The following is a 22,074-nucleotide window of genomic DNA, read 5'->3' as shown; positions in this document are numbered from 1 at the left end:
CAAAGAAAGAAAGCGTACTTCGGAGTTGCAAGAGGGAACCAGACACCTTTGCTCCATGGGCAAGATCGACGGCTGTTTCTTATTTGTTCCCAGGTCTTCTTCGATGAGAACCTCGCCGCATATTTTCCATCAGCTTGTTTCCAGAGATAGATGTCATCATCTGGTTGTGGGCTGAGTCGAAGCGTAGCTAGCTCCTCTTCTATCTCATTTAGAGTTGCCAATCTGTGCCTTCTGCGTCGAGTATTGCAGAGCGCCTCCTCAAGAGTAGCATTATCACTGATGCCAAAGTCGATGGGACCCCTATCTCCCAAAATACTCTTCAGATTCCCAAACCGAGACCAGTCATCATACCAGAAGTGTGAATCCCTTCCATTCCGCACCTCCACTTTTAAAAAATCCTTTGCAAGGTCCCTGAGCTTAAGAAGCTTTCTCCATATCCAAGAGCCCAAGCTAGTGGTGCCGCGGATCGACCAGAATGAGCCTTTCCGAATCAAGTAGCAATGTATCCATCTGACCCAAAGAGAGGATTTCGCAGAAAACAACCTCCAAACGAGCTTTAAAGAATGAACTACATTTACCTCTTTCAAAGGCCTGATTCCCAAGCCTCCTTCTGCTTTCGGTAAACAGAGATCTTTCCAGGATACTTTTGCTTTAGTCGTTTTCAGCTCTGGTCCAGACCACAGAAAAGCAGAGCACAACCTCTCTATTTCCTTCAGACAGCTCCCTGGCAAACGAAAGGCACTAAGCCAGAAATTTGCAAGACTTGTGATCACTGAATTAATCGGTTGCAACCGACCCACATGCGACAGAAACCTGCCAGTCCAAGAAGACATCAGTTTCCTGATTTTCTCAACGAGTGGAAGGTAGTCACTGACTGTCATTCGCTTTGTGAGCAGCGGGAGACCTAGATATCGAACTGGGAGCGTACCAGAAGCAAGTGGAAAGCAGCTAAGAATATCCCTCTCATTTTCCTCTGAAACCCCTGCGATAAAGAGAGTAGATTTCTCTAGGCTTATGTTGAGACCAGACATTGCAGCAAATTCAGAGAAAACCTGAAGAACACCCTCAATTGATCGCTTCGTACCATCAGTGAAAACCATGAGGTCGTCTGCGAAACACAAATGTGTTAGCAGAAGGTTTTTACATCTTGGGTGATAGCCAATAAGGCTCCTCTCCGCTGCTCTGTCCAGCATATGGGATAGCACATTCATGCATATCACGAACAAGTAAGGGGACAACGCACAGCCTTGCCGTAGACCTCTCTTGCTCTGAAAAAACCCCGCAAGCTCTCCATTTACCTGCACTGAAAAGGAGGCAGTACAAATGCATAGCTCAATCCAGTGGATAAACTCATCAGGCATGTTTAAAGCTTTTAAGGTCTTCAGCAGAAATGGCCAGTGGATCGAATCAAAAGCCTTGGCAATATCGATCTTCATAGCGCATCGGGGTGAGACGTCTTCTTTGTGATAATCCTTCACAATTTCTGTGGCAAGGAGCAAGTTCTCTACAAGGAGACGGTCTTTGATAAATGCTGACTGATTATAAGAAATACACTGGGGTAGAGTATCTTTTAATCTGTTAGCTATTATCTTGGATATCACCTTGTAGAGAACATTGCAGCAAGAGATGGGTCTATAGTCGCGCATTTCCTGTGCTGAATCCTTCTTTGGTATGAGAGCCAAAATTGTTGCATTGAGCCCCTTAGGCAGGAAGCCCTTACTGAAGAAAGATTGTACTGCGGTCGTGAAGTCTTTTGCTATGATGCTCCAAGATGATCTAAAGAACTCAGTGGTGAAACCGTCTGGCCCTGGAGATTTGTCATTTGGCATCTTGAATAACACTTCCCTGATTTCTTCTTCCGAGACCGGGCGTGTTAGCTTTGTCTGGTCTGCTGCAGTGCAACGGAAAGGCAGTGTCTCCTGCAGCTCGTGGACAGTCACTTCCTGCAGGTCTGGCTCATGAGATAGGAAATCACTAAAGAATCTCTCCGCTTCCACTTTAATTTCTTCCTGAGAAGTGACCACACTCCCATTGGGACACTTAATTTCTTCCTCAGAAAGATTTATTAACCTTCAACTTAACTTCTTTCTCGACTTGCTCAGAGTGTGAGATTGATGTCGGGCGCCGGCCAAGTGCAGGAACCCACCCGTAACATCGCCGCGCGCTTCGAATTAGTCCTCCTCTCACGTGCCAAAATAGGCAAATCCGAACCAAACCCATAATGTCGGTTGGTCTGAACGGCAGCCATAGACTAATTAACAAAAAGGTTTAAACCCCCTCCTCGCCCCTCTCGTACAAAGACTACGACCACTTTTAACATTTTTTTTTTTGAATTAAGCTAATTTTTATTCATTTATTCAAGAGTAATTGTATTTCATACTCAGTTTCAAAAATACTCATTTTATTTCAAAATAATACATGTTTTAGATTTTCACTTTTTCTAATAAAACATATTAAATTTTAATTATAAATGCATAGTTTTGTGATTTTATATTTCCTATATTTCTAAACTAAAAAAATTAGAAAATACAATTAATATTTTTGAATTTCACAATTTTTCATTATTAATTGATAAAAATTGTATTGAAAATACAAAAAAAATGTGTTTTTTATTTCTCTAGAACATGTATCTTTTTGAAATGGAGTGAATAATGCATATCCTAAAATTTCATACTTATTAAGAAAACACATAAAATTTTACAATAAATGTATTATTTTCCGTGTTTACTTATTTTCTATCAATTTTAACCAAACAAAATTCAGTAAACACAATTAATATCTTTAAAGTTCACAATTTGTCATTATTACATACATTAAAAATCTAAAAATGGATATCTTACATGATATTTACGAAAGACTAAAGTATAATAATTTAGATAATATTTTATTAGTTTTAATTTTTATTTTTTTTTGTATATTTTTTTGTTATTTTAATTACAATTCTAATTTCTGAGTTATTTAGTTCTGGTACTTTAGTTTTGTAAAAATCATTTGGTCACGGTATTTATTTTTTTAAATTGTAGTATGGTTTAAATTTGGTATAGTTAATTAAATTTAGTTAATGTTGTTTATGATTGTAATCATATTTAATTTTTGGTTATATAATTTATTTTCAAGACGTTTTTTAGTAAAAAGTAAACCTCTTATTTCTTTCTAGAACAGACGTTTTTTAGTAAAAAGTAAACCTCTTATTTCAATCCGAAATTTCTAACTTTAAAGTTGATGTATTTAGTTTACACTAGTTTACAAGAAAGCAATGATACTTTACTTGGTGAGACCAAACCAGAATTTCTTCTCTTTTAATGAGAGTGAGACTTAAGAAAGTGATCTGATTCTTTGCTTCTTCCTATCAAACTTTCATACAACAATGGAAATATAGACAGTAATCACAAAAATAAAAATATGTACTTATGAATTAAGAGAGAGAAAAAATGGAAAGTGAACTTAGCTTCTTGATTTCTGTTCTGATCATATGTGCAGACATTTCAGCTGGAGTCCTTGGGATTGAAGCTGAGATTGATCAGAACAAGGTTCTATAGTCTTTACGACCACATGATTGAAAGAGAGTTTATTTTACATTACCAAACTAATATTTCTTGTGTGTTGATGTTTCTCCTTTAAATAAACAGCAGCAACATCACCATGATCATGAACAACATTGCAGAAACCAAAGCTCTGGAGCTTTTGCTGAGGGAGTAGCTGCATTGGTGCTTCTGTCTATCGTCCATGTCACTGCCAACGTGCTTGGAGGCTACGCTTACATTCGCTCGAAGCATGATATCAAGAGAGCAACGGCCAACAAGATACTCGCAGTGACTTTCTTTGTGCTCTCCTGGTAAACTGCAAAAAAATATGAAACTCAAAACACAAGTTTGGATTTTCAATTAACTCACTATTTTTCTTAGGATCTTTTTTGCTGTGAGCTACTCGACGCTGATGGTAGGAACATTGGCTAACTCAAGATCGAATAGATACTGCAGCTTGCGGAGTCGTTGGCTCTTCCTGATTGGAGGCATATTTTGTCTAGCACATGGACTGGTGACTTCAGCATTTTATGTTTCAGCCCTTGCTGCTAGTAAAGAAGACAAAGAGAATGTGAAACAAGAAGATCCAGCAAATAGAAGAGGCGCATGATCCTGCTTTTTCAACGCAATTATGTTTTGCGAGTGTATAAAACTAACATCATAGCACTTATATTGCTTCACTAGTCAAAACTTGCTTCCTTGACATTAATAAATCGACAAATATTCAAAAATGAACTCTTCAAGGAAAAAGAGGCAGAGAGGCAAGAAAATCGAAATGCTGCGGCCATCTTTGTTACTACCTCATGAATGAAACCACTCTTCAGGGAGTAGAATTCAAGCTCCCTTAGCTGCAACACTTTCCACTGCTTCTCGAATCTCTTCTTATTCTCTGAGGCAAGCCTACTCCAACCTTTCTGAGCAGAAAGATCATCCACACCAAAACATTCTAGTGATTTAAAAAGAACAGACTTCACAAACTCATACGAGACTCCATGCTTCTCCTTTATTAGTATTCACCACCTCGTCTTCACAGTTTCTACCATTAGGAGAAGATGGCATTAGCTTATGGCTCTTCTTGTACTTACCTTTAAATTTGACAGCTGAATCCAAACTTACTCCATAAACAAACTTGGACAATACAAACTAAGGCTTGCAATCATGAGGTTTGAAGAATGTCAGCTCCTCTCCATTCTTCACTTTACCAATATTGTTTTTAAACTTTTTCTCAAACCCCTAAGCTTCTCTATGAGTTGGCTTATACTAACATCAAAGCTAATAGATTTCTTCACCAACTGATAAAATGAGTCTTCTCAGTAGGTGAAGAAGTCTATTATTGATGTTAGTAAAACTAGTCATGGAGAAGCCTAGGGGTTTGAAGAAAAAGTATGAGAACAAATATTAGATATACATCTAATATTAGATATATCTAATAACAAACTTGGTAAGGATGTGGAGGAGCGTACATTCTTGGACTTGCCATTAGATTTCATAGCTGAATCCAAAGCCATCACATCAGCTCCCCCAAACAAACTTGGACAAATCAAAGGCCTTGCGATCATGAGGTTTGAGGAAAAAGTCTGATAACAATCCACCCAGATCCGAAGTCGGAAACTTGCTGCTTTTCAGTGGCTGCTTCTTCAGACGAAGAGAGGATTGTCTTGGGACTGAGAGATCTACGTTAAACCACTGTATTATGTAGTCCCCTATTTACTAATCTGAATTTAACATATTTACTGAATTTGTTTGAACTTTCAATTTTTATTTTCCCTACCGTTACGATTTTTCCTTCGTTTCAAACAGAAAATCACTAGAAGATTACCTCATTAAGAGAGAGAAACCCTAGCCGTCAAGAGAGAAAAAAGAGATTTTTCAAAGTTTCAAGCCGATGATCGGAGGCTTCTTCAGCTCCGACATCGGCTTGTTTAATTCGTTTTGCATCTCTTTCTTGAATCTATTTTGTTTCCAATCGCTATTTTATTGTCAATTTATTTTGAATCTGGCAATTCTTTTGTATGCTTCTTCCAATTGGTTTGGAAAGACAAAATTTTCGGTTCAGTTGAACTGTTTAGAAAAGTTAATTGACAGATTTACTGCGGATGGTAGCGACGGGTCTTACCGGCTTCAATCGTTGATGATTCTTCATTCGATGGTGATGGAGTTCTTACTGCAAACTATGGTTACTTCGAAAGGCAGCATGAAATTCTATGGAACGGTAATCTCTTTGACTCTGATAATAGAGCAAAATAGAGAGTTGTCTTATCTCGGTGGCTTTTACTGGAGTAATAAAAAGAGAATGACAATCGTTTTTAACTCACTCTGAAGCGTGGTGCTTTTGAATTATTATGAAGATTATCTCCTCTGAGGTTCGTCTATTCCAGAAGCAAATATGGAGTTATCCATACGCAAAATAGATGTGTTAGTTTATTTTGGATCCCTACTAGTGTATCTTTTTTCTATGTTGTTTTTCTGGTTCTCATTGTTTAGAACTTTTTGCCTTAAAGGTTTAATAATACAATTCAATGACAAAAAAAAAAAAAAAACAGAAAATCACTAAAGTAGCCATACTCTTTAGTCTCTTAGATATTCGTATACATAAAAGATCCGCGACGTCTATGTAATTTCAGTATAGTATGACTGTTGATATCACGGAATAACGAAAATTATGTAATTCGAAACAGTCACGGATAATTAATAAATATCTTTATTATCTTTTTATTTATTTATATAAATCGTTCAAAAACAATGGGCCACAGTCTCATGACTCATCCTTGGTTTGTTATTTCCGTCCCATCACTTGAGTAGATAAACACTAAAACACCGAATCATGTTCTCTCTTTTACAGAGAGATAAATAAGAAGCCAAGTTTTGTACGTAGAGAATTAAAGAAAGCTCCAAGCGATGGAAGATCAAGAACTGCAGAAGAATTCACGAGTTGTTAAAGTCAATTCTGCAGAATCATGGAACTTTTATGTGAGTCAAGCCAAGAGTCAGGCTTGTCCTGTAAGTCTCTTAACCTTTTTTATCACTTCCTTTTCCAGGAGATATTTCTCTCAACACATGAACCACCACAGTAAAATTGTGTTACTCTTAAGATATGAACTACTTATTGAGGATATTTAAATGAATGGATCTGGCTTGTTTGTTCATACGAATTACCAACAGAGGTTGTTCCTTTATGGTATTTACAGATTGTGGCTCATTTCACAGCATCATGGTGTATTCCTTCTGTGTTTATGAACTCGTTCTTCGAAGATATTGCATCTAGCTATAAGGATGCTCTGTTTCTTATAGTTGATGTTGATGAAGTCAAGGTAAAAAATACTACTTGTACGTGTCTCTAGTTTTTAGGTCTTAATCATATAGAATGAAAGAATATTCAAAGAAACATATATAATCTCTTGACATGTGTTGTGAAATTAAACAATAGCTAGATATGGTTTTCTCTTTTTATATACCATGTTGGACTGGTCAGGAAGTGGCGAGACGGCTAGAGGTAAAGGCCATGCCGACTTTTATGTTCTTGAAGGATGGTAAAACGATGGAAAAACTGGTCGGCGCAAACCCTGATGAGATCAAGAAAAGGGTCGATTGTTTCGTTCAGTCCTCACGCCTTGTTCATATTGCTTAGAATTATATTGATATACATGGTAAGAAATCTCAATCCTAATAAAGTTTGTGTAAAGTGTATTTTAGTTTGTGTAAAAAGTGTACTCATAGCTTGTGTAAAGTGTATTTGTAGGTTGTGTAACTTGTATGATTACTCTTTTAGTTTGTGAATTTGTATAAAAATGTTTGTGAAATGTGTATATAATCCAGGAGAAATGAAATGCAGAAAAAGTTTAATTAAAACTTATTACAGCAGCAATTTCCGCTTAATACATTAATTGAAAACAAAGAATGATTCTAAGCCCAAGGGCTAATGGAAACACTCCCAGGAAAGCTTAGAGCATTATTAACCCCAGATTTTAGGGGGTTGCGTGCTATTATTTTAGTTTAAAAAAAGGAAAGGAAAAGAGAAGAAGAAGAGCTTAAATAAGCTTCAATGTTGCTGTTGTTTGCACTGTTCTGCGGGCTCCACTGACACGTGGTGACCCGTAAATGGTTCATCTATTAATTTTTTTTTTAAAATCCAACGAGTTTAAGATTACGCTGTACCCATGCATAATCCATCTTTTGTGTTTTGGACAAGTGCCATGCATCGTACTGATCCCACCAATTGTCCGTTGTGGTGGAGACGCAAGCAGGGAATGGCTCCTTCCAACGACAGCCTTCCACGGCGAAGTCCTTGTAGGAAGAGACGAAAGGAGCTTTTTTCCAATCAGTCTTCTCTAGACCACCACGTGTCGCCCAGTCGTCGGCGTTCTAGATGCTTGAGAACAAGTACATCGGCTCGGAAAGAAATCATTGTTTGGTACCTTGTCACTGTTCTTGTACACTCTAATCGGTACTTTATCCACGAATAATCTGTGATTTGCATTGAGCTTAACTGGATTACACATTGTACCAGTTGACCAATTCGGTTTGATTTGGTCTAGTTTGATTCTGTTGAAGTTTGGTTATGGTTTAAGCCAGATTAAGAGGGGACTTACACGAGCTGGTGGTTATTCCAAAGAATGGAGTAAGTGTGGTAATCTTTGGTTGGATCGAACCAGAGGGAATGTCACATCTCCCGATTCCCGGTTCCTTTCTTAAACACATTGGTCTGAATTATGTACGGTTCCCTAGAAATTCAAAATCTACCTCGTCTTTCTCCGTTCCTGCTCCATTCTCTGAACACATCTAAGCTCATCAACAAAAAATAATTATAAGAAAATGAAATTTGATATATTTCTATAGTTTTCTTTAATAAAACAACGGCTCACGTAGTAAGCGGTAACGACGCCGGCTGAGTATCGGCCAACGAGCTTTAGCTTCATACTGACCAACCGAATCTGTACATGTGCTTTGTCTGAAACCCACATCCTACCTCAAAAGGAATCTCAAAAATTAAAAGGACGAGCTACATTGATCTTAACCAGTGATTTCCGGTTATTGAAATGGATACGAAGGAATCGTTATCTAAAGAGAGATTCCAGATCTGTCCATCCTCGGAAGTCAATGAAATGATTTTCAGACCACATGATATTGAAGTTGTCTTCGAAAGACTGTGCTGGTGTTGCTGCGATTGAGTTAGACGCCATTCGAGCTGCCATGAAAGAACAGCTCGTGATTATTCTCATTCTCGTCTCTATTGGGTGTCTCTGCTTCGATTTTCTGAGAGAGAGAGAGAGAGAGAGAGAGAGAGAGAGAGAGAGAGAGAGAGAGAGAGAGAGAGAGAGAGAGAGAGAGAGAGAGAGAGAGAGAGAGAGAGAGAGAGAGAGAGAGAGAGAGAGAGAGAGATTTGATTGGTTCCTTGAGTGAGAAGATGATCAAGCTTTATTTTAATTTAAAGACCGGGAAATTTACTGGTCTCACCACTATTTTTTCGATTCATTTTTGGGTTTGGATACCGTTTATTATCTAGTAATTTATTATACCACTAAACAAAGTAGCAATTATTAAAGTTGTAAGAAAAAGCACCAAAAGATTAATTAAAGAATAGAGGAAATTAACAGTAAACTCAACATTTAAAATTATTGTCAACTGTTTGGCCATGATCGAACTTAATATTCCCGCATTATTTACTTAAAGTTTTCAAACACTGACCGGTTTATTCATTGAGTTGAGAATTGAGATTAGTCACTGAACTATTTTTGAAGAGCTGACAAAGGTATTCTGGGCATTAGAAAAATAACAAGAGAACACATGAAAATCATTGGACCTCCAGATTCAGTGGATATGTTTATGTGAAAGCAAAAAAGAACAAAAACATTATTGTGAATCATCAATTCTTTGTCCTTATTTAATCAACAAGGCTAATGGGGAGAATCATCAATTCATTGCCCAAAACTAAGAATGTTGTAAATATCAATCAACAACATTCTTAGTTTTAGGATGAAAATTTTAAAAAGGCTAATGAGGAGAATTGCTCTTATTTAATTCTTGTGAATTTCTTGCTTTCTTGTGAATCATCAATTATTTGTTTAAATCTAATCTCTATAGGAACAAACAACTATTTTTCATAAAAAAAAAAAATCCAATTAAAATTATCTGCTCTCGAAATGAAACAATACAACATCTGCGCATTTGAAACTGGTCAAGTGATATATAGATATTTACTGCAATTTCTTTATAAAATATCGAGATTTTAAACCAAGACTTATAAAATTTATAAGTTCTAAACTGCATTATATAATAATAGTTCTATTTCAAATATGATTTATTTTTCCTTAATTTTTGTAATAGACTTAATGACACTTAGTAGTTCTCTAGATTTTGAAATGTTAATAATATTTAGAGAAACACTTGGCAAATTTTGGATGAATCCATTAGGCCTGAGATTTATTATCCAAGATTCGGATTCGATACGAGATCCGATCCGGATCCGCTCCGAAAATACGAATATCCTAAGGAGTCTAATCCGAATCTAGATAGTAAATTATTGGATTCGTACAAACCAAATTCGAATATGGATATCTTGATTTTTTTATTCGGATATCCGGATCCGTAATTTTTATTGATAATTATTTTAAAATTATAAATATATATATATCAAATAATTTTATTTATTATATTTCTATTTTTATACTAATATATCTATATTATTATTTGCGAAGTGATTTTTGGCAACGAAACTCTCACATTAAAAATTAGAGCGGTTGATATCGATACTACCCTTAATGAATAATGTATATATATATATATATATATATATACTATTTGTTATATCTATACTATTATTTGTGAAATAATTTTTAGCAACGGAGCACTCATGTTAAAAGTTAGACTGGTTAATATCGTTTATAACCTTAATGAATAACATATATATATATTAAAAAAGGAATTTAATATTTTTTGATAAGATAATTGATTAAAATTATTAATAGTAAGAATTATCCCAAATTTAAAAATATTTTAAACTAAAAAGATAATTTTTCTATATATTGTGTTGTTATCTTAAAAATCTTTTAATAAAGTTTAAAACAACATAAAATATATAACTAAACATTAATAAAATAATTTTGTTACTTTTATATAATTGAAAAGAAATTTTTAGTGACTTTTAATATTATTATATATGATGAATATAGTGTACAAAGAAATTTTCAGAAATATTCTAATTAATATGTAATAATTTTCATGAAAATAAAAATAAAAACTTATTATTATAAATTAGTAATACATATATTAATAAGTAATTATAAAATATTCTGACCCGCATGTGCCAGCCAAAAACTTAAAAATTGTAAATATAATTCTAAATTCTAAACCTAAAGAATCTAATATATATAACGCAGGTTCATAAAAATGTAAATATAAATTCTTTTAGAAATCTTCTTTTAAAAAATAATATTATTTTAAAATTAAAATCGGATTTAATATTTTTGATAAGATAATTGATAAAAGTTATTAATAGTAAGAATTATCCTAAATCTAAAAATAATTTAAAATAAAAAGATAAGTTCTCTATATATTTTGTTGCTATCTGAAAAAATCTTCTAATAAAATCTAAAACAACATAGCATATATAACTAAATATTAAAAAATATTTTTTTTTACTTTTATATAATTGAAAAGAGATTATTAGTGACTTTTAAGATTATCCTATACAAAGAAATTTTCAAAAACATTATAATTAAATATGTAATAATTTAATCAAAATAAAAATAAGAACTTATCATTATAGTCTATTAATTAGTAATACATATATTAATAAGTAATAGTAAAATGTTCAGATCCGCATATGCCGGCGAAAAAACTAGAAATTATAAATATAAATTATAAATTCTAATTCTAGAGAATCCAATATATATAATGTAGATTCATAAAAAGTGTAAATATAAATTATTTTTAAAATATTCTTTTAAAAGATAATAATATTTCTATTTGAAGATATTAAATTTAATATATTTCATTGTTATTTCTTTTCATAATAATATTTTAATTAACTTTTAATTTAATTTTACTTTTTACAAAGCACACAAATAGAAAACTAAAAATTTAGAAAATATAAACATAGATATTTTACATGTAAAGAAATTTCAGTTTTCTTTTCTAAATTTTCTCCAAAAACATAAATAAAAAGGAAAAATATATTAACTTTTTACTATCTTTTTTAATATAACGTAGCTTCCAAAAATTGAAAATATTTTTTTTAGTAATCTTCTTTTAAATACTATTATTTGAGAAGTAAATTTGCTGATTTGTCATGCTTTCCACCTTTTTGGTAATTTTATTTATTTTTCATGTTTTTATTAGGTTTTAGTTAAATCGTTGATTTATTATTAATACCCTTAATAAATCTTATATATGTTAAAATTAATTTTATTTTAATAATATTATTAGGTTTTAGACTTTTAGCTAAATCATTGATTTGGTTATTTTTTCTTATTTTTCATATTTTGTTAGGTTTTAGACTTTTAGCTAGGTTATTGGTTTATTATTAGTTTCTAAACGATTCGCTAATTTATTAATTTAAAAAATATTCTTAGTGAATTTTATATATATTTAAAAATAAATTTTACTTTATGATAATTCTAATATATATTGTGTTGGTATCTGAAAAAAAAATTTTTATTATAAAAGTTAAAAGAGTTAAGATACAAAAATGATAATTAAATATTAATTAAGAAAAACATTCATATAAAGATATTTTCTAAACTATTTCTAAGATATGAGTGTTTTAAAAAATTTAACACAGTAATAAGTATATATTTTGATAAAAAAAATATTTGACATATATAAATACTTTGATGTTTGATTTAACTATTTAAAAACATCAATAATAGGTTATTATGCTGTTTTAGATTAATAAGACATAAATTAATAAGTACAATAAGAAAATTATGCATGTATGTGCGGACAAAACACCTAGTATATATAAATTTATATAAATTTTGTAATAGTAAACGTAGATATAACTAAAAATATTATAATTTTTTTTTAAATTATTGTTAATATTTTTATATTTTAATATTGTTTTTATTTATTTTAAGGTTCCAGATCCAGATATTTACTAGATATTACAATTTTTAAAAAGATATCCGACATCCAGATATCCGAGAATCCGGATCTGAATAATGTTAGTAAAAGCATGGATCCGTGGAATAAAAATCCAGATCTAGATTCAAATACCTTAAAACACCCCGGATATTTAGTGCCTCCCAGCCCTATAATCCATCCAGTTAAACTCAAGTCTCAGATTTTGGTAGTCCGAGACAGTGCACGTGAAGCAAGCAGAATGTGAAAAAAGCGGAGAAATAATACACCTGAATTACTAAATCATCTATCTTATTAAAACAGAAACATTACAACTTCTTCTAGGTGGATTTTAAAGTTGGACCTTACGTAATTAATGCTATATTAATCTACTTATTATTAGACATGTCTTTTTATAAATAATTAATATCAACCATTACCATAGTTTTTTACTTCTTACCTTATTATTATATCCACTACGCATGTTTCCTTATATTGCATATATTTTATTATAAACTAGATACATCCACTAGCATATTATACTATAAGATAAGATAGATTATTAATAATACATCTACTAACATATAATACTATACGACAGATTACTAATAATACAATATATTATTTGTATTCATTAACTTGCATTTATCAATATTAGTAATACTATGAAGACGACTAACTCTATACTTTGAACCTATAAACCATGATATACTAATTTATAACAAAAATGATATTACTGTTACAAATTAGTTTTTATAAAAATTATTTATAGCAGCAATTTGTTATATAAGATAAATTTAATTAAGACCTAAATTTTTTTTTCTGTTCAGAAAAAAGAAACCTACGAATATATACCATTAAGCCAAAAATCTTCCGAATAAATAGTAAATCTCACCAACCCAAAAAATGAATTAAAAATATAACAAAAGATATTATGTTTGAAATTTAGCTCACTGGATCGGGTATAAATCTGTTCATTTCAGGTATGAGTTCTTCGAGTTCTCAACATTTAGATCTAAGTAGGTATTTGATTTTTTTTTGTCCGGATCGATTGGTTTGTTCCGGATCATTCTAACTTTTTTATATTATAAATCTTAAATAATATACAACATGAATATGAAATATGTGAATCAAAAGATAAACCCGCGCAGGCGCGCGGGTCATGATCTAGTTAGGTTATTATAAGTAGCAAGTTGGACTGTCTCTTCCATTATCCATTATACAATGTATTTTTACATGACTATTATTCTTGTATGGATATGAATGTTTTAGATGTGAGATATGCAGAAAGCATTTATAGATAGTATTAAACTATATGCAACTCGACCTTTTTTTTTTTTTTTTTGCTAAACGATTATCGACCTTGTTACTTTACACTATAAGACTAGAATATTTTTTTTAGATAGTCTATTAGGATTAATACAGTAATGCTAATGATGATGAACAAGAGATGAACTTATTTTAAAAACAGACCCGGTTTGATCCATGCTCTTGAAACATTTGAATGTGGTTTTTACTTTTCTGAAGCCCTTATTTAAAAAAATTATATATATACAAAACGTAAAACAGAAAGAAAATCACATAAAGCAGTTTTAAATATTATAACTATATAAAAACAATTTTGTAATAGACTAAAATGCTTTTTTAACTTTTAAGTTACTAAAAATACTCTATCCTAAGAAGTAGTTTAAATTAAGATTTTGTTCAAAAAAAGAAATTTAAGATGAATAAAAATTAGATTAAAAATTTTTGTTTTGAATAAAGCCCCCCAACTTTCAGATCGGGCTCGGTTAACAAATATGTATGGTCTGGTCTAGTATGAGCGCGTTACTTTTGTATCTTATGGTTATAAGAAAAAAACGAGTTGGTTACATTAAGAGACACATTCTGAGTTTTGGTTACACTCAGAGACACATTCAGCATGTGGGACACTTTCCCTTGTCTTGTAGTGTGTGAGAGGTCAACAATATCCCTGTTGAGAAAGGCGTCGGTTTGGTATGTTGCAAGAAGGGAAATCGGTTCGGCTTTGATTTCCTTGGATGCGTTAATGAGGCAGGTTTAATGATAAAGGTGCTTTTTTCATGGACCGTTGGATGGAGAATGTACATATTTAATCTGAAAGCTCTAATTGAAAGTAGGCTGGCAACTCATCTCTTTGGACAATGACGTGAGTGCATTGCGTTGCCTTTGTTAGGACAAACACAAACGACATCGATTGTGCGTTTTGTGACGGAGTGTTGCGTAGCAGAATCTGTAAGATTCAATTTTGTTTTTGCTTGTAACTTGACAAATCCACAATTAATATTTTTTTTTCCGTCCACAATTAATAATTTTGTGGTCGCAACTATTTGTGAGCCGTCCACAATTAAATCAAATTGTGATCGGCAACTAGTTGTGAACCGTCCACAATTAATATTTTTTTCCTTCCATCCACAACAATCAAGACTAAAGAACCCCGGTTTGTTGATAACCTGAATTGAATTGTGGTCATGAACTACTTGTGCGATTTATCCACGCAAGTTACAGGTACACATAATGAAAACTTAAAAACCAAAGCAACCTTAGCATCCACAAAATGATCCCCTCCCCATGTCGAATTCCTGGTGCAATGAGGAAGGTACCGATGATAAACATATTACAAAAAGCCTAGAAGTGAGTCCCGATGCAATAAGTTTAGCATATTACAAACTGCTTGTGGATTGCATCAACTTGACGGGGAATTGTTTTGGGTGTGGATGGTGAAGTTGTGGACGGCTAAAGTGTGGTCAAGGTTATTCTGCACGGGAGATGTTGGGGTGGTTAAAGTGTGGTCAGGGCTGTTGTGTACTGGTGAGACGTGGCCGGAGGATGTACCGAGGGGTGTAGCATGAACGGGTTCTGCAGGGTTCTCTGTAGTTTGTCCATTTGTTGATTTGCTGGAGATATTGAGCGGTGAAGCTGTGCCTCGTATTGGCTGACGATGTGATCTTCTCCATAGGCGCTTGGGACTATGACAACAAATAGGAAAACCATCAGATTAGAGTTTCATCACATTAGGCAGATAAGCTTTGCCTTGTCAAAAGTTGAAAAGAGAACGTAATAGAAACATGGAGGTTACCGTCCTTAGATAAGTTAGGAGTTGGTTCAGTTTGCTAACCTTGTTCGCTTTTTTGGACTGTAATCCGTCGTTTGGTTGTTCTCAGAGATCGATAATAAAATAAAAAATAGTCATGTAAAAACCCAGATTTGAGATCAATAAAGATTAAATGAAGGTAAAAGATGGATGAAAGAAAACAACGGCAAATCACTTAGATATTATGTAAAATTGTTTCACAAAAAAGCAGATCTGAAAGGTAGGTGTCAGAAACCAGAAACAAAAAGATGTGCTTGGAGTAAACATGAAGATTATAAAATGAACAGGAAGATCTCATTATAAAATCGTCAAAAAAAAAGATTTTTGGAGAAGAGTCCAAGCAAGTTTGGGTCGAGATGAACACAAATGAAGGTTTAATCAGGGATTTTTACCTCACATGTCTGAAATCGCCTTCACAAGCTTATCTACGACAGAGAGGAGAGGAAGCAGGTGTAGAGCGGCGAGACTAAGAGGATTAGGGTTCGGAGTAGATCTCCGCAGCTATCATCGGAAGAGAGGGAGAGAGAGAGAAAGAGAGAGAGAGAGAGAGTCGTGAAACGAAGGAATCATGATTGTAGAATTGAGAGTTGGTATAAGTTGGATTGGTAGGATTTGGTTTAGAAAAATACCAATTCGGTTTGGTTTCACTTACTACAAGGACATCAAAGTCTTTGAACACCTATAAAGTGTCCTCCAAGTGGAATGTGCCTTATATTGTTATATGAAAGTCAAAATGTGCTTTGGAGAGTAATAAAATCGAAAAAAACAGTATCTCATATGTTTCTTATTATATGTAGGGGAAATTTTATGTTTACCACTTTCATGGTACCACTTTTCATCTTTACCATCACTAAAAAGACATTTTCAAAAATACCTAATATATATTGTTAAAATGACTAATGTAACCCTTGAGTCTTTCTTCTTTGTGCTCTACGATCCTCCACGGCTGCCAAATCCGATCACTGAAAGGAGGTTTCGATCTTCCACCGTATGCTCCTCTCTTGGAGTGGCGTCTGTGAAATTTAGAGAAACAAGAAAAAAATCGAAACGGAGCGTAATGGCAGAAGCGACGGTGAACGATTCGGCCCAGTACGGTGTTCCGACACAGGAAATAGCATAATCCGATCGGAAGAAACCACCGGAGAGATTTTCGGTCGAACCTATTTTCGCGATGAATCAGGTCATTGGAGAGAGTGAGAGAAAGAGTGAGACAGAGAGAGAGAGAGATCATGCAGAGAAAGAAGAAGAAGAAGAGGAGATGGCTGAGGCAAGATTACTTGACATGTCGCGGGAGTTCCATTCATATCAAGTCTCTCTCTTTCTTTCTATTTTCTCTCCCATTACTCTCCTTTACTTGGTGCAAAAACATAATAAAGTTTCCACCTTTACGAGTTTGCTGCCTTGTCAGTAGTTGGTAATCTCTTCTTTTGTTGTTCTGTTTATGTTATGACAGAACACAGGGAGGACAACCTTTACGTCCGTCTCGACCTGCGCAGTGAGTTTGCTCATGGAGTCCCACTTTGAGCCACGACATTGCTTGGGATGCTGAGTTTGGTGTTCTCACGGTCCGTGTCGTATGTGAAAATTTACTTTCTAATCAAGCAAACATCACAATAGAAAATGGGTTTGAGGTGAAATGGCTAATGACTAGCAAAAAAGTTTAACTGCTTATGTGTGAGTTCTGTAGTTTGTATCTGTGTTGTCTGCTTTGTGTATTGTTTACCTGTAGGAGTTCGAAGAATGACCGAAGAAAGTGATGCATGTAGAAGAAGCTAAAGAGATGGCTGTTGAAGAAGCTAAGGGGTTGAATCAGGTTCTTAATAATCCTAAAGTAATGGCTTGCTTTCCTTTTTGTTTTGTTTGTTCGGGTGTCAAGTGACTCCTTTCATAATACCTCATTTCTGTAGCTAAATCAGGTTGATCTTGTTTTGCAGATGTGTACACAGTTAAAACCCAAACACTTATACTTCTCTGGTTCACAAAGTTATTTATTTTCATTGTTAATTAAAAGTTGAAGTTCACTGATCTTTTTGCTTGTAAAGAAGTTAAGTGATAGCTTTAATATAGCTATGGATGTTGCAGTGGGCATGATCAATGGTTACTGAACAAAGAAGACACTGAAAGACAACGTTGGGCATTGCCAGAATGTGAAGTTTATGAGTTTGTGAATAATTGACAGTTTAAATGCTCTATAAATCACTTTTAAATGATAATAAATAATATGAGAAACGTCTATAAATCATTTGTAAATATTTAAATATCATTTATAAATAATTTATAATGGTTTGTAAACCATATATAAGGGTTTATAATTTTTTTATAAAATTTTATAAATCATTTATAAGAGTTTATAAAGAAATTTAAAATTTTATATAAAACAATTTATAGATTATATATAAGGGTTTATAAATCTTTTATAAAGACATTTATAAGATTTTATAAAACAATTATAGATCATATATAAGGTTTTATAAAATCATATATTAGGCTCATAAATCTATTTAAAATCATTTATCATTTATTAGGCTCATAAATAACTTATAAGAGTTCATAAATCATCATTTTGTAAGGGTTTGTAAAATGTATTCATAAGAATTTATTAACTATATAAGTGATTATAAATAACTTTGTAAGGGTTTATAAATAATTTATATCAGATACAAAAGTAGAAAATCATCAAATACTAGAGGGTCAGCTTCAGTCTTCAGAAGTCATCTCCTTTCTTTTGCTGTTGAACACTATCGTGATCCTGCAATCGTAAATAAAGATACACCAGTAGGTCATCAAGATGATCAGATCAAACATGTTCATGGGTTTTACTTCCCATTAAAGTAAACTGTTTCGTGAGTAATGTCAGAACTCACTGTTTTCCAATGCTTTGCAGACTGCTGCAAGATCATCCAGACCAGACTATATATATAAACCATTATAAATAAGTTAGAAACCATCACAAATGATCTATAAATCTTTAGAAATTATTTATAAACCTTTAGAAATTATACATATATAATTCCTTACAATTACAAATAATTTATAAACCATTATAACTAATATATAAACATTTTATAAACTATTATAACAAATTTATAAACATTTTATAAAGGTTTATAAAATATTTAAAAAGGTTTATAAAACTATTTACAAGAACTTATAAGATATTTATAAGAGTTTATACATTTATTTTAAAGTGTTTATAAATTAATTTACAAGGTTATATATCTATTTATAAAAGTTTATAAATCTATTTATAAGGGTTTATTCCAAAGATTGTAAGAATTTAATAATCTTCATAACACAATTTATAAGAGTTTATAAATCAGTTAGAAGACTTTATAGATCATTTATAAATTCTCAATTCTTTTCTCGCCATCTTAGAATTTTTGTAAGAATTTATAAATGATCTAAAATATCTATGCTAAAGGCCACGATAAGTAAGACGTTAAATAACTAACCATTGATTTGCATATAAACAAAATTAAGTCTCATGACCAATATCATAAACAACAGCGAACACAGAAAAACACTACATATTAGCTAAAGTGATATCATATTGTCTCCACAGATATAAGCGAAAGCAAGACACTAAACATCATTCCTTCCATCAGTCAACCACAATACTCTCTTTTCTGGCCTTCTTGGTGATGAGGATAAACTCAGTGGGTTTGATGAGCCTGAAGGTACACCTGTCACCAACCTTCAAAGGGAACTTTCTTGCCAATCTACTCCATCCACTTGAGAAGACTGTTCGATTCTCCCTCACCAAGCAAAGCACGTTCCATGAAGACTTCCTCTTTGAGTGATGGATCGTGTACTCCATAGACTCACTCGGGATATGATCCTCTTCAAACACCCTCGGACAACTGATACCAAAACAAAGAAGAAGCAGAGATTCACATGTCAGAAACTGTATAGAATACTTGTTGAATTTCTTTAAATATTACCAAGAACTTGAGGTATGATTTCCTTATGGTGATTTCGAACTCTGGAACACCATTTTTCTTGATCTTCTTCTTTTTCTTGAATGTTTTGAGTTTCTCAGCTTTCTTCTTTCTTCCTCTCGATGATTCATCTACTTCATTCACCACTTTCTTGCTCTTCTTCTTCTTGGAGGATGTTTTAGAAGCCTCAGCTTTCTTCTTTGTGGTTTCAATCTCAACTCCGTCCACAGACTCACATGCTTCATCTTCCTTCTTCACGTCCTTGTAGCTACTCTCACCTTCTTCTTTCTTTATGCCACCTGTTTACATCATCATCAAATTAGCAAAAAAACATTCTTCCTCACAATCTACTTTGTTTCATTGAAAACAAAATGCTTACTGAAAGGAGTCGTTGTAGGATGTTTGCGTGGTGCGACGATCTCCTTGCCACTCGGCTTGTACATGTTGACGTTGAAGCGCATTAGTACAGTGTGAGTAAAGGTAATGACCTCGTTTCACCCAAAGCATTGTCGCTCACAAACTGGCTCTGTAAGCATTGTCGCTCACAAACTGGTTCTTAAACATAACCTTCCTGTCCCATGTTTCTTCTCCACATCCATCGTAACTCGACCTTCTCCTCTCTCTCTCTCTCTCCAATCTGGTTATCTTCAAGTATCACTATGATCCTGAGCCACATTAATAACCCAATCCAAACTTTCCAGGCACCACTTTTAACAAATCGTTGACTCCTCTGTCGATACACCAAGTAAATCCAAACAGATCTCCCATTGAATAGAAGAAAAATCATACCTTTATTATCCAAGCCATCATCACTTGACGACCCAAGATCACATGTATCTGTGTAGATCGTAGATCGTAATATCTCCCAGCCCCTATCAATCCCGATCTTTTTCATATTCCCCTGCAATCCAATCAGTTCTGATTGATCCCCTCGGATCATCAGAGTTGGCTTCTCATACGAACACGTTTGCTGAACCAACCAAGCCTTCCACGAAGATGAAACAGATTGCAAAAGAGATGCAGAAACGAAGCCAAAAAGCTACGGAGGTGGTTATAATGATTCGGCGGCAACGGAGGCGTTCACCAGGTGGAGACAACGACGACTTCTCCATCTCCTTTGATTTGATTAAGTTAGGGTATATTAGTCTTTTACCTATTGATATTTTAAGTGTAAAGTTGGTTAGTGTAGTTTTGAAAAGTGGTACCTTGAAAGTGGTATTAGTGGCAATTTCCCTTATATGTATGATTTCTCAAAACGTGGGCCTGACAGAGAAGAAAGCAAAGCTTCTTGGGCCGAAGAGGAATACTTTAACAACAGTTGAATTATAATATTTGTAGTCATCACATAAATAACTAGACAGTTTGGCCGAGTGGTCTAAGGCGCCAGATTTAGGCTCTGGTCCGCAAGGGCGTGGGTTCAAATCCCACAGCTGTCAAATTTTCTTATTTTTCTTATTTGCCTGCCCAGTTATATATAGAGCCTCACAACTCATAAGTATCCAATTCCATGTATTTTATTGGTTAACAAAAATTAATTAAAAATAAAAATAGTTATAGTTATTAAAATATTGTTAGTCTAAATTTATATAAAATTGATAATCTTACAAAAATGAAGATATTTATTCTCAAAATTTAATATATATTTTTAAATATGAATGAAAACAAATAAACCAATATCTTTTAGAAACAAAATATTTATATATTAATAAGATTGCAAACACTATACTTGGTCCTTCTTTTTAAAACGTTTATTCGTCCAAAATGAAATGTTACGGTTAAATATGGCTGAACTTATTTTAAATTTTATGTTTTCGTAATAATATCTCCTATATAAAATTAATTATATTGTTAATAGTTTATAAACATTAATCATACACATTGAATAACGAATATAACAAACTGATATTATGTTTTCTGTTAAGTTTCAAATGGGTGATTATGTATATATCAAACTATAATCCTTGTTCGAATTTGGTATGATGTTGATTGGTCCAAAACTAAGTTAGTAGTTAAATTAGAAAAGCATATTATGTTATGGTAGTTAAAGTCACCATGAAAGGATCTCAAGTAAGTTTTTCTGTTTCATCTTTGTTTTTTCTGATTTTATTTAAACTTTCTTCTAATTTTCTATTTTCAAGTTTACAATGACGTTATGAAAAGAAATTTGACCTACATGAACCCAATAGCGGAGCTAGCATATAATCATGTAGGTCAAATGATCCATGTGATTTTTTGAAAAAAAAATATTTGCATGTATTTTCTATAGAAACATACGATATGACGAAGTTTGCTTTCTGACCCTCGGAAAACTCTTGTATCATCAACTTGACCCTTGTGAAAAACATTTCTCCTTCTGCCACTGCATGAACCTTGCTCCAATTAAAATGAAAGTTTATGTCTTTTGAATTATGGTTAAAAAACATTGAATATATGAGGAAGAGCA

At 33.1% G+C, this 22,074-nt stretch overlaps 3 protein-coding genes, 2 long non-coding RNA genes and 1 other non-coding gene across 7 annotated transcripts; 3 read left to right on the top strand and 3 right to left on the bottom strand.

Annotated features, from left to right (window-relative positions):
* Positions 1 to 3,315: 3,315 nt before the first annotated feature.
* Positions 3,316 to 6,160, bottom strand: LOC130495213 (uncharacterized). The gene is made up of 2 exons (XR_008934479.1): positions 4,988 to 6,160; positions 3,316 to 4,888 (listed from the first exon to the last, which is right to left on the bottom strand). It is a non-coding gene; the product is annotated as an uncharacterized LOC130495213 (long non-coding RNA).
* Positions 6,161 to 6,300: 140 nt separating this feature from the next.
* LOC108829128 (thioredoxin-like protein CXXS1) lies at positions 6,301 to 7,324 on the top strand. The gene is made up of 3 exons (XM_018602785.2): positions 6,301 to 6,524; positions 6,713 to 6,835; positions 6,997 to 7,324. Exons 1-3 carry the CDS (start codon positions 6,423 to 6,425, stop codon positions 7,150 to 7,152), a joined length of 381 nt encoding a protein of 126 aa, XP_018458287.1. The 5' UTR covers positions 6,301 to 6,422; the 3' UTR covers positions 7,153 to 7,324.
* Positions 7,325 to 7,346: 22 nt separating this feature from the next.
* Positions 7,347 to 15,593, bottom strand: LOC108829147 (probable xyloglucan endotransglucosylase/hydrolase protein 8). The gene is given in 7 exon segments (XM_056985853.1): positions 7,347 to 7,915; positions 7,918 to 7,988; positions 8,114 to 8,243; positions 8,246 to 8,303; positions 8,387 to 8,445; positions 8,448 to 8,472; positions 15,435 to 15,593. Coding segments are annotated over 7 exon segments (771 nt in total). The 3' UTR covers positions 7,347 to 7,646.
* A 1,024-nt stretch (positions 15,594 to 16,617) lies between these two features.
* LOC108860439 (uncharacterized) lies at positions 16,618 to 18,030 on the top strand. Its single transcript, XR_001950686.2, has 3 exons — positions 16,618 to 17,002; positions 17,147 to 17,524; positions 17,628 to 18,030. It is a non-coding gene; the product is annotated as an uncharacterized LOC108860439 (long non-coding RNA).
* Positions 18,031 to 19,125: 1,095 nt separating this feature from the next.
* Positions 19,126 to 20,747, bottom strand: LOC108859147 (B3 domain-containing protein At3g17010-like). 2 transcript variants are annotated; one of them, XM_018633005.2, is made up of 4 exons: positions 20,421 to 20,747; positions 20,011 to 20,296; positions 19,635 to 19,930; positions 19,126 to 19,553 (listed from the first exon to the last, which is right to left on the bottom strand). In XM_018633005.2, the coding sequence occupies exons 2-4, from the start codon at positions 20,090 to 20,092 to the stop codon at positions 19,536 to 19,538; spliced, it is 396 nt and encodes a 131-aa protein (XP_018488507.1). In that variant the 5' UTR covers positions 20,093 to 20,296; positions 20,421 to 20,747; the 3' UTR covers positions 19,126 to 19,535. The 2 variants fall into 2 exon arrangements, with proteins under 2 accessions (XP_018488507.1, XP_018488506.1); XM_018633004.2 differs by having other exon boundaries at positions 20,011 to 20,747.
* A 240-nt stretch (positions 20,748 to 20,987) lies between these two features.
* Positions 20,988 to 21,067, top strand: TRNAL-UAG (transfer RNA leucine (anticodon UAG)). The gene has a single exon. It is a non-coding gene; the product is annotated as a tRNA-Leu (tRNA).
* The last annotated feature ends 1,007 nt before the right edge of the window (positions 21,068 to 22,074 follow it).

Source organism: Raphanus sativus, chromosome 5, assembly GCF_000801105.2.
Source record: "Raphanus sativus cultivar WK10039 chromosome 5, ASM80110v3, whole genome shotgun sequence".
Classification (NCBI taxonomy): domain Eukaryota; kingdom Viridiplantae; phylum Streptophyta; class Magnoliopsida; order Brassicales; family Brassicaceae; genus Raphanus; species Raphanus sativus.
The sequence above is the reverse complement of the archived record's forward strand: the minus strand, read 5'-3'. Positions and strand labels throughout refer to the sequence as shown.